The sequence below is a fragment of the Mus musculus genome, chromosome 5 (genome assembly GCF_000001635.26).
Source record: "Mus musculus strain C57BL/6J chromosome 5, GRCm38.p6 C57BL/6J".
Classification (NCBI taxonomy): Eukaryota; Metazoa; Chordata; class Mammalia; order Rodentia; family Muridae; genus Mus; species Mus musculus.
In genome coordinates, this window is record NC_000071.6 from 151,053,466 (window position 1) to 151,066,342 (window position 12,877).

General features: G+C 45.5%; 1 protein-coding gene across 10 annotated transcripts in view; it reads right to left on the bottom strand.

The window, feature by feature from the left end:
• Window positions 1-12,877, bottom strand: part of Stard13 (StAR-related lipid transfer (START) domain containing 13) — a 390,686-nt gene that overhangs the window by 15,951 nt on the left and 361,858 nt on the right. For 5 of the 10 annotated variants that reach the window (NM_001163493.1, XM_006504923.4, XM_006504918.4 and 2 more), the window contains 3 exons: window positions 8,831-10,191; window positions 7,283-7,456; window positions 5,994-6,210 (listed from right to left, as the gene is read on the bottom strand). In NM_001163493.1, coding sequence (NP_001156965.1) covers window positions 5,994-6,210; window positions 7,283-7,456; window positions 8,831-10,191 — 1,752 coding nt within the window. The remainder of the gene's footprint in view (window positions 1-5,993; window positions 6,211-7,282; window positions 7,457-8,830; window positions 10,192-12,877) is intronic. The other 5 variants (NM_001359985.1, NM_146258.2, XM_006504925.4 and 2 more) reach the window with 3 other exon arrangements.

Here is a 12,877-nt window from a genome sequence, read left to right on the forward strand (position 1 = left end):
CTGTAAATGCTCCAGCAGAAGTAACTTTCTTTCCTTGTCACCTTGCCTACTATGGAGTATGTGGCTATCTTATTGAGATCCCAGACCCTTTTCCTACACCCCATCCCAACCTCTCACTTTTAGCAGTTTGACTGCTTCCTAACAGAGCAATAAGGACCCAAAGAGGGATGAGTGAGTTGAACAATGAACGCGTAGGTTAGGTTCAGCACCTCTAGCGCCCTCTCACCCAGGACTTGCCCTATCCAAACCACAGCTGAGGTTTCCTGGGATCCTGGGCCTCAATATCAAGGCACCATGTTCTCGACACCCAGACTTTGAGTTTCTGCTCTCCACTCTCCTCGCTCCCCAGTGGCATACAGATTAGCTCACTTCTTTAAGAGCAAGGTGGAATGTTTCTGAGTAGCCAGACCAGTAATCAGTGGCCAGTGGTCATTTCTCTTTCTCATAGATACCCAGAGAAATACATGTGTATGGTTGCCATGCCCTGGTGTCTCTTGCTTGTTGCTATAGATGAAAGCAACCTTAACTTGGGAAAAAAAAAAGAGAAAAGAAAAAAAAAAAAAACTACAGGAACATGGGGAGAATTCCAAGCCATTAGAGGACAGTTGGAGTCTGTACATGTCAGCTGCATAGATCACAGGGGAAATTAAACACGGGTACATTCTGTGGTCATAAGAACAGAATTCTCAAGAAAAGCTCTTTGCATTCCTGGGCTTATCACTGAATTCCACAGATCAAGATATCCAGGCAGATTGCTACTTAATGTGTTAGTTACTTCATTCCAAGTCTGCAGTGTCTAGAAAATGCCACGTTTAGCTATATTTGGGTGATTCTCCACAACCAGTCTTAAGAACATTTATTTTCCCCGATCTGGCAAGTATTTCAAATTGCATCACAGTGCACAGGAAGAAAGTAGGCATTGTTAAAAGGACAGGAAAAGAGAAAGGAAGAAAGAAGTCAAGCTGCGAGGCAGGTGCTTATTGAAAGGGGATACAGCTTCAGTTTGTTTACATCCGTACTTCTGGAAGGAGGCTCCAGACTGTGTATACCTCAGAGCTGTGCTGCACTGGGTCACAGTGCCCCGAGGGTGTATTCTTAAGTGTGATTCACAACTATTTATGTCATTTGAAAGGAATTCTTCCCCCTTTCCCAACCCCCCCCCCCCCCCCAAGCAGAGGAGCATGGAAGAGAGTCTACAAAAGGGATGTTTTAGTTGTACTGCCCAGCCCACTCCGTTGGCCCACTGTGTCCTGTGGCTCTTTGTGAGTCTGTACATGTGTACATCCTGGATGGGCGCCTTCTTTGAATTGTTCAGATCTCAAGTTTCTTCTTTTGGAAAACACTGTGATCTTTATTATTTCAAATCTATCTGGGGCTTTCTAGCTGCAGGCTCTGAGCCTTCTGACTGAGCCGCCTGCAGGGGGTCAGGCCGGGTCATTGGGAAACTATTCATTCTGCTTCATTCTGACAGAAACCTCCTGTTCTACCCTCACCTTCCAGGAGAGGTGGGAAACAGCTCTGGGTTCTGTGGACTGTATTGGAAGCCTAGAAGGAAAGGGCTTTCCTAAGCTTGGTAAATACAAAATGATTTAAAAAAACCAGACCAGATTCTAGGTACAGAACCTAAGAATGGCCCAAGAAACGCAGTCTTCCAAGGGACAGCAGCGAGGTGATGAACAAACAAACTTAGGAGTTTCTGTTGTCTGACTCTTAGCTGCTTCTCCATGAATGAAGTGGGGAACCCCTGACCGGTTTAGGATTGGGTTTCTGAAGTGGCAGTCAGCAGTGACTGGGCACAGTAAGACAATAGTTCTAAAGATGTAGTAGTGTGGAGTCTAAGAGAGGCCATCTCTGAACTGTGAAAGACACTAATTGCCAATAGCCATTTCTTTGTAGCAAAGCTTCCAGTACATTTGCATGTTGGACCTAAGATACTTTGTTCTAAGAACAGAAAGTGTTTTGTTTGTTCTGATACTCATTGTGGTTGAGAGGTAACCTGGGTCTTTCAGTCTGTTTAATGCTCTGTTGTCAGAGTTGAGAGTCTCACACGTATATGAATGAGGACTGGCTGGAGCTTGCAGAGTGCCTGGGTTCAGCTCCCAGCACCCACATGGGAGCTCATGGCCTTCAGTAATTCCAGTTCTAGAGGGACTCTGATGCCCTCTTCTGGCCTGTGTGGACACCGGACATGCACTGTGGCGCACAGACACACTTGCAGGCAAAACACTCATGCACTTAAGATAAAAATGACTAAACCCTTTTGAAAAATGAAAGTAGAAATGAACAAGAAATCGTACTCTTTGATTTTATACTGGGTCCCAGAATTTACACCGCAGGCCTGCTCTTTACAATCTCCACTGCTCTCCTCAGGAGGCACAAGGTGCTTAGCCATGAAGAACCCTCTGCAGGAGCGCCCCCTGCAGGAGCACCTCTCTTGCCTGCGAGCTCCCCGCCGAATGACCAAAGGTTGAGTTTCAAGTGCTCCTTTGGGTTACTTCCACCCCTTTTTCCCTTTTGTTTTCGATCCCCAGCTACCTAAAAGCCTGGGCTCAAATAGCAGTTTCTGTGGAAGGTTCCAGATCATCCTTCATCCTGTCTCAGGTAGTCAGCCGACAAGGTGATGTGCAGGCGGCAGGTTACAGAACTCTTCCCCTGGAAATGAAGTGTCTTCCCAGAATTATTAGGCTTTTAAATCTTGCGGCTCCATTATAAGGAGTGGCTGGGCGAGAGTGCTGCATTAGAATTCAAATTTCATCTAAATAGTATTAAATCTCCTCCCTGGCATCCTGTTTATGCTAATCCTTGCAGGGCTTAATGATGTTTATCAAGACTTCCATTTCCTCTTCTTTAGAAATGGGCCTCAGCTAATGAAGAAAGGTTGGCTTTATTCAGAAAGCAAGAGTCATAAAGTAGTGTGTGCTATGGGCAGCGATTCTGCGCGTGCGCGGTGTTGGTTTAGCCTTTCACTGCAGGAGCTTCGTATTTATCAGTAGCCAGAGATAACCTGAGCTGCGGCGGTGCGTGGGTGATTTAAGACAGATGTGAAAGCTCACACAACAAAGCAAGGCTGGTCTCACAAGCCACCATGTCGAATACAAATGGCTGGCAATTGAAGGCTAAACCTCTTCACTTCATCTGCAGCCATCTGCGAGGGTGAAAATGGATATGCTGTACTTCTTCATACATAAACTGCAGTATGCTGGGGAGTGTGGGAAGTGAGTGCTGGCAATGTTTTAGGGTTCTGTGCTGCTGGCTGGCTTTGACAGCCTTCTGATGAGTGCTGATGTTCGAGTGTTTAGCCTTCAGGGAAGGGACCCCCACCTCCCACTCTGCTCAATGTCAGAGCTTCATGGAAGTCTTGGAAGATGGTTCCCATGGAATGTGGCTTACAGGAAGGATGTGTGGGGGTGGTGGTATTCCTGGTCTCCCACAATCCTGGGTTGAGAGTGCAAGGCCCTGTGCAGAAGTGAATTTCAATTCCAATGGGATACCCAGGGCAGAGAAAGGACTTCTGTTTCCCTTCCCCTTCCTGGCCCTGCCTCCTTCCCCTTCCTAGCCCCGCCTCCTGTTCTTTGTCTTTAGTTTGTGTTTGCTGTAGATCTCTAGGGTAGTCTTCCCCCACTACCGATTCTCCTGGCTTCCTGCTTCTCTAGTTTTCTTGTTGCCCGCTCTTCTGTCACCTCTTTGCCACACGGAGGCACTGTCTGTGTACTCCCCTATACGTGACATGCAAAGGGAAGGCCATACACAAGGCAGTAGCTATGTTCCTTTGGACAGCCCACAGCTGTTTCTGCTTCTTTTTTTTTTAATGACGCAAGAGAAGCACCAGTGCTTCCCCAGTCGGGCTATATGGCTTGTCAGTATCTATGTCCCTGTCAGGGACCTTTTCCTACAGAGCTCTGCACACATTTTTCCCACCACGGAACTCTTTGAGACTGATACAGGGAAGAAGATAGTCTAATGGGGCTGAAGAGGGTCGGTATGTCCACTCCCTTCTCTTCCTAGGACTTCATGTCTACAGTTTTGGCTGCAGAAGGGAGATGAGACCAATCAGAGGAGTGATTTAAGTACAGACATCACTATGAATCCATGGCGTGGGGTGGTGTTTTCTATCCAGGGGCACTGCAATTCACTTATTTATATCCAAACTAGTTCAAGAAAGAATAAGACTTGTAGTGATCTATAAAAGGTTAGTTGAAAGAGACCAGAAAGGGAAATTACAACAACAAATAAAAATTAAAAAGGATTAATAAGTTGGGAAGAGGGCCACAACTAAGGAATTTGTGCCCCGAAGAGGTATCTACATTTCCTATAGTGGAATATGCATTTGGCTTTGAGCTTTCAAGCAGGCACTACAGAGAGGAAAACACACCCAGTTAGATGAACTTGGAGTCTGCGATACAAAACACAGGCCAGCGGGCCAAAAGAAACATGGTTCTCAAGGACCAAAGCCAGGGGCAAGGGGGGTTCTTCCTCTCATTCTCACAGAAAGGGCGCTACATGACACAGTGGCCAATGTCATCAACAGGATCTTGACAGTGGGTTTATTAATGAGGGCTACAGAGGGTCAGCATCACACCAATGACGAAAAGCCCTTCTAACTGTGAGAAGTGAAGTTAGTTGTAGGAGATGCTGGTTCCCTGTGGGGACCAGGGTGTCGATGCTGCCTCCCTTGGGTGTGTGTGAGAGACATCGAGGCCAAGAGAACAGGATTTAGCATAGCTGTCTGAAACGAGTCTTCTCCGTTACTGCTGGTGACCTGGTCTCTCAGTAAAACACCTATAAAAGGCTAATTCTTATATACGTATGTGTATTCATGGTACAATTGCAACTGAAAGTAATTACATGTCAGCAACCAGATTCATTGACTTACCCTACCAAAATGCTACAATAAATGCCAGATGTTTTATGTAGAAAACAAAATCAGCCATCTACCCAAATATCCAAAATAGTAGCCCTGTAGCCATGAAAATATGAAGAAAATGTGTATCTGTATATTCTCTAGATAATAAAGGTCAAAGGAGGTCACTAGCCAGGTTTAACCAAAGACACCTGGGAATGGCGCTCAGTTCATGGAGGGGTCATCGTGATTTAAGTACCTGCTGTGTTTTGATATCTCTGCAAGTGTCAGGAGCCGAGATCTCTGAGTTCATGGAGCTTAGCCCCTTCTGGCCCATTGAGCCCACAGACAAGGGCAAATCAACAAACACAACTGAGAAGACCGATGTGTTGCCCCCCCCCCCCCAACTAGTGTGCTGAACAAAAGCTGGAAACGCGGCTGTGCCAGGGGGCAGTCTGTGGAGTGAGAGTGTGGTCCTTATTTTGGGACAGAGCACAGAAGAAAGGAATGGTTGGTAATAGGGAGGAGCTGTGTATATTATGGGATGGATCTCATTCGCACAGAGCCTACCATCATGATGGTTCTCAAACCATCCTGGAGGTACACAGTGATCTGAGTGTTTCCTTCCCTCGAGCTTCCCTGTCAGCTCTGAGGCCAGGGGCTCTGTGGGTTAGCTGACGGACCTTTTACATTTTACATGTGAATTAAAAAAAATGTGAACAAGTCTGTTTGGCATGTTGTGCTGCTTTGAGAAATTAATAAGGGGAGAAATAGAACTAAATTCATTTTCCCCCCAAAACAATGTAACTGATAAAATAACGCTGTGGAGTGAATAGTAGCACTGGAATAATAATTTAAAATACAGAGCCACCAATTGCTTACTTCCAGATTTCAAGGAAGTGTAAGTTAGACATTACAGATACAAAGTATCAACAGCAATTTCCTTTGACCAACCAGGGTGTCACTCAACTAGCTAAGGAGGAACATCATCAAAAGCTAGACAGGGACGTATCTGGGCCACATTAAATTGTGTCCTTAAAGATCTCTGTGCTGTGCTTGTTTATGCTTGGTTGGCTAGGCCTTGTACCAGACAGGCCCGACTCAGTCTGCCATCCCCTCACCCCAAGCCCGTGTTTGGGATTTACCACTCTACCTGATCCAGACAGTTGCTACGTAGATACCTCAGTGCTTGTTGGATGCTCTGAGGCAGGGGCTGTCCTGTTCTCTGAACGTGGACTATGAGCGGAACACCGAAGACAGCCTTGTCTCGGTAGTCAGGAGCTTTGATCCTCTTCATGAACTTTGGAACGGACCTGGAATTCACAGAAACCAGGTCATGCAAGGCCCCTGGGGCGCTCTGTGCAGACAGGCTGTGGAAGCAAGCGAGAGGGAGGCCAAGCTCCTGTTGGAACACTTCAGAGGCAAAGGCAGAATTCAACCTTTCCTACATCATTCATAGTCTGTGGCACTCTAGATGTGGCCCTTGCCTACGTGTCATTTCTGTTAAACACCATGATTCACGTTGGAAAACTGTCTTTGTGGCTCTCTGTTTTCAAGTTGGGGGTGGTGGGCAAGTTTTCAATTTAATTATGATTGAAACAGCTCTTGTGTAGCGAACACTTAAAACACCCCAGTTGGGGGAGGGAATAACAAAATCTATGCAAGATTTACCAGAGGAAGAACAAATTTGGTTGAGGTTGGCGTGTGGGGGTGTTGAGCCAGATTTTCTTGGCTGTGTCTTTAGTTTTCTAGAGCCAGATCTACATTTTAAAGGGAGTTTTAACACACTTACATATATTGATTTGACCGTACAATTTATAACCTTTGAAAACATTTTTATAAACACAACATTAATTCTTCTACACATATCATATGACACAACACTTTACGTTTTTCAAACCACACAATCATTTATCCAAAATAGGTCGGCATACAATGTTGACTCTATCGGGCCCTTAATTCCAAAGATTGTACTGCGTAATCTCATCTTTACTCGCCAATGAAAGCACAAATGTACTTGAAGAATCAGTGAGTCGATGCTGTCAGGGTGCATTCTGTGCCAGGCCACAAGGTACAAGTGACAGATGTTTCTTTACAAACTGCCAGCAATATTTTATGGCAGGTTTATTTCTGATTCCCCTGTTCACACAATTTATCACTCATTACTGGCCTCGTTTCTTTCTCAGAACCTGACTCCCTTCCCTGGAAACCAGCTGAGAGCTACAAATAAAGCCATGTTTCCTGTGTGCTTCATCAGCTCCCCCACTCCCCTCCCCTGCTGCCCAGAGGGCAGATGACAAGCAGAAGGCTCCATAGTTTCCAGGAGAGGGTAGTTCAGACAGTGCTCCGTTCTCCAGACACCAAAATATAAACACTGGCGGTCTTTTGCAACTGCGCACACTTAGCTCTGAACACATGACCCCCTGCAGACATGTTACGTACCAGGTCCAGCCGTGCTTGTTGGACATAGAGTACTTCTCCATGATGGCCGTAAGACGAAGTAGGGAGAAGCGCTGGAGCAGGTTCAGCTGGGCGGCCGTCTGGCTGCTGATGTGCGGGGTGGCTGGAGACGGCTGGGGCTGGTGTGAGAGCTGGAAGCTGCTCCACCTTAGTCGTCTGAAACAGATGATCAGGGCTACCAGTCACCTGGCGGATGGTAACTGGGAAGCTCAAGCTAGCCTTTAGGTAAGAATGGCTACTTTAGGAGTTTCTGAGCCAAGAAAAATCCCAGCACTAAATGAACAAAAAGGACAGAGCTGTGGACTTAGCAAGCTGTATAGACCCAGAATGGGGCACATCGACTGTTTCAACTTGGGATTTAAATAAGGGATATCAGTCAGTCATTCACACACACACACACACACACACACACACACACACACGAATGAGACATGTGAGAGAGATGGAGAGACAGAGAGATGGACTAGATAGTGAGACAAAGAGACAGAGACATAAAGCAGAGGGGGCATAGAAAAAGAGAGAGAGAGCAGAGGGAGAGGGAGGAAGGGAGAGGAGAGAGAAAGAGAGAGAGGAGAGGGAGGAGAGAGGGAGGAGAGGGAGGGGGAGGAAGGGAGGGGAGAAAGGGAGAAAGGGAGGGAGAGAGGGGAGGGAAAGCGAGAGGGAGGAAGGGAAAGGGGAGAGGGGGAGACAGAGAGAGAGAGAGCGTGAGAGATATTTTGAAACATTGAGGTGCTACAGTATTTCCCACTTTTTGTGCCTGCCTCCTCCCTGTCCTTTGTGCTGAGATGGCATCTGAAGGTGACAGGCACAGACGACACACCAATGCATCCTACAGTACATCAATGCCTCAGCAAGTACCCCAGTGACACACACAGTGCTATTGGCTCCGTGAGTTAGATCTCCTTGGCTCGTTTTCTAGGGGGCAGTAACTTAAAAGCAAAGAGCAGACACAAAGCATAAACATACCTTAGATCTATTGCACAGAATAAAAAATAAAATGTGTGCACAGAGCCTGGACTACGGCTGTCTGTGATGCCCCTGCCTGATTGCTTGGATTTGTCTTCAACAAAACTAAGTTTGAAATAAAGGATAAACACAGAGATGAATGTGTACTGACATGGATTCAGTCTTTCTGGCCATGTCTATAAAAACAACTCTGCTGAAATAATTCCTAACCATATGTGTTACTTAGCATAGCCACAGGTGATCATAGAAACAGTCTGTCTTTGCTAAGGGAATAAGCAAAGACGCTGGAGAGGCAGTTCAGCGGCTCAAAGCACTGGGTGCTCTTGCATAGGATCTGGGTTTGGTTCTCAGCATCCACAACAGCAGCTCACAAACATCTGTGATTCCAGGTCTAGGGGATCTGATGCCCTCTTCTGACCTGTGAGGGTACTGCAGACACATGGTGTACATACATACATGCAGGTACACATTCATACACATACAAAGTAATAACAAAGTAAATAGAATCCAGCTTACAGCCTATAAAACAGAAGCAGCATAACTTTATAACAGCACATGACCCACCTGTTTGGTCTGGTCAGAGAGGCCCCCACACCAGAATCCCTTCTTTCTCTGACCCCAGTGGCCTCCGATTCATTCAGAGAAGTCCTGTCCCTTTCCACATCACTAGGTGTTGTCCGACCTTCTGAGACAGAGTTGCCTTCAAAATCTAAAGTGACCTGATTGGGAGATGGGAATGGGGACAGACCAGGATCCCCTGCCAATGTGCTGTGACTTTGCAGTTCGGGTAAGATGTTTTTTGACCAGTCATCCACTACCTCTTGTATGCCATTGACATGCTGTAGGATGTCATCCAGCTGTGGAAGGAGGCCGTCTTTCTCCAGGTCCAACAGATCTCCTGTGCTGGCATACAGGTGCGAGCTGGGGACATTGTCATAGATACTGACACGGCTGGCCCTGTGGCAGGAAGACATGAGTCTGGGTTCCCTCATGCCAGGGCCCTGTTGCCTACCCAGGGAGATACTCCCGGTCCTCCAGTTAACCCCATTGCTGTTGTCTGTGGGTGAGAGGCTTTCTATAGAAAGTGCCTTGGGGAACGTTCCTGGTTTGTGATCCTTGGGAATGTGGACCACCAAGTTTTCTTGGGAGTGAAACCCATGCATGTGGTTTTGGTCTGACGTATCTGGTAATGCCGTCCCTGCCAGCACATCCAGGTCCTCCAGGTACATGCCACCGCGCTTGTTGGCCTCGTGGTGGCACTTGCGTTCCTTCATGCACGGAGTGCTCACTGTGCTGCTGTTCTCCAGGGGGCTGCTCTCACCACTTGACTTACTGGAGCATGGGAGGCCTTTCCTGCAGGCAGCTGGAGGTGAGGTCTGCAGATCTCCGTTGGGTATCTGGACGCACTGCATGGTCTTAAAGGACTCCGGTTCCTGCTGCAGCACAGGCCTACTGATGACCAGGCCTCCTGTCCGCCCTGGCCCCTTATGCCTCCCAAGTGCACCCTTCACTCTCAGGGTATCCATGCGTTTCAGAAAGGACTTGGCCCTGGTCCTGGTGGGTTTCTCATTCTTGGGGTGAAAAGACTGGTTGAGACCCTCTCGGGTAGACTGTGGGAGGCTGCTACTGACCAGGGTGGCCTCCAGCGCATGCGTACTGTCAGCAGAATGATGCCCTGATTGGCTGCGGCTGTCACTGCCCCCACTGCTTTCGCTGTGAATAGAGCAGACCTCTGGCTCACTCAGATCCGTGAGCACGCTCTCACTGCTGGCTGTGTTTCTCATCCTAGGGCCTCCTGGGGACCCGTTTCTGTCTGCCACGGGGAACAGCGTATGCAGGTCATCCACACGGGACCATCTGCGGCTGGTTCTCTGGAAAGTCCATTTGTTGCTGATGCACAGGTCTTCCTCATCTGAGTCGTCACCCTGTAAAATGTAAGGAAAACGAACGTTTACATCCATAGATCATGGCTACATGGTGCTTCCATTTTGTTCCCTGTCTTCCCAGTCACACTGGCAAGTGTGAGCCTCTACCATCTTTCCCTCCTCTGTTCTTCTCATTTACCAGACTTTCATTCATATATATATATCATACATATATATCATGCGTGTGTGTATATATATGTAACATATATATGAATGAAATACATATATGAATATATATATGTGAGTGTATGTGTAACTATTATATATTATATAACATTATATAATATATACCATATGGGGGGACCATACACACACAACACACACACACACACACACACACACACATATATATGGTATATATCATATATATTTTATATAATTTTTCAATTCCTTCTTTGTTTTTAAGGCACTATACATATTAATATTTAAGTAAATATACATATAATTTTTCCCAATCCTTTCTTTGTTTCTAAGGCATATATATATAATATATATTTTAATATTTAATTAAATATATAAATTTTCCCCAATCCTTTGTTTCTAAGTCATCTATATATAATATATATTTTAAAATTTAATTAAATGTATGCATATACAATTTTCCCAATCTTTTGTTTCTAAGGTATTTATATATAATGTATATTTTAATATTTCATTAAATATATGCATATAATTTTTTCCTCAATCTTTTGTTTCTAAGGCATTTATATATATATTAATATTTAGCTAATGTATACATAATTTTCTCAATCCTTTGCTTCTAAGGTATTTTCTCTGACTGCTTACAAAGGGCATTAAACACCATCTGACTGGCCAGTGGAGACAGCATCCTTTCCAAAGCAATTTGTCCCCACCAATACAGGACAATTCTTCCTCACAAAACATATCTCTGCCGAGTTCAAGGACCACCATTTACAGTTCTCTTTCTCTGAACCTCGGCCTCATTACACCTCAAAGTTAACACTCCTTACCTTAGTCTCTAAGAATCTTGACTCTTGTCATTTATACTCTGTATGTGTTAACAGCGAAATCACGGGCTGACCTCTGAAAAGCAGTAAGGTCTGCACCAGTCTAGAGAGTGCACTTGAAGAGAGTACAGCCTGCTCTGGAGACCAGGCTCCTTGTGTTTAACGAGCCTGTGTCAGAGTGCCTCTGGACGCACACACCTTCCAGCTGGGGGGTAGGGGTGGGGGTATGTTGCAAAGTCTTACACTCTGTGTGTCACACACTGACCTACCTGTTTTCTTCGATGGAATTTGCAGCCTGTGACACAGAGACATCTGCGTTCCCTGAGGCTAATGGTGTGTGTGTGTGTGTTTTTGTATATCCCTTGGGCCCAGAAATTATTTACTTCCCCAAGTGAACTGGAGCATCAGCCTCCACCCCTCCTTACCTTGATCATCACGAAGACCCAACATGGAACTGTTTTCCAAATCAAATTCCAACATGGAACTGTTTTACAAATCAATTTCCAGGTTTGTGTCTTCGCTCTGATTTCCTTAGTGTGGGCCCTCAGCACTTCTCTCTGGATGTATTACAGGAAAAATCTGTCTAGGATCCTGATCTCTAGAAGGTTCCTCATCTAGCTTCTCACAGTATGATCCATTTTCTTGGCTTAACACTACCCACTGTTGGGAACAGGACTTGTGTTTATTCATCTTGCTCAGAGTTAAATCCTCCCCAGTACCACACCCTTAAGAATTGTTTAATTTTTGTTGTTCATTTTATTGTTAGTTGAACTTATCTTCCTTTGGAATCTGGTTATAAGCCCAGGCTCTGAATGACAGTGGTATCACAAGTGCCCCGACACCCTGTGCAGTGACTTTCCATTACCTAGGAAGTCAGACTAAAAATAGGTCTGACTCATAGGTTTTCCTCAGGGAATTAATAAGGTTGCTCATTTAGCAGCAGGGTTTGTTCTTTTCAGTGTTTATTCCATTGTTTAGCTTTTTACTCATCTAGCATCCTAACTTCAGCTCCCCTAACTTCTCAAAACAAACACACACACACACACACACACACACACACACACACACACACACGATTCTTCTCACAGAGGCTTAATCTGTCCAAAGCTAGGCTCTATCTAAGTTGGCCTCAATTGGAATACTGAAGCATAAGGTAGAAGAAACTTACAAGAACAGCACGTTGCTTCCATCTCAGTGGGAAGATTTAGCTTTGATTTTTAAAAGACAAATTTGTGTGAAGTCTTGGAGGAATAACTTGAAAAATTAAAACTGAGCATGGAGCTAGGATAACTCAAAGTAGACTTTCTGATACTTACTAGTTCCTCTCATGATTTTTATCATAAAACCAAACCAAACCAAACCAAACAACAACAACAACTAAACATCTGGGAACTGTCGCAACATAAGGCACCACAGATACATAAGGCACCATCTCAGGCTGAACTTACTGGGATTTCACAAAATATTTTTGGGCGCTTGAAGCTACTACCTCTAGAGAAAATATAGATGTTTAAAAATAGAAACTGTAATACTTAACATTGGTTCCAACTACTCACCCTCCCACCCCATTCCTAACACGAGAAACCCACATAAAAGTTGGATAGAGTCTCCTTTATTTAGATTAAGGAAGGATGCCAAGACAGGCTCTGAAGACTGGAGCCAGAGAGCTGGTCTCTTCAGGGAGGTTCAAAGAGCTCATTACACTGGCCTTAGCTGGC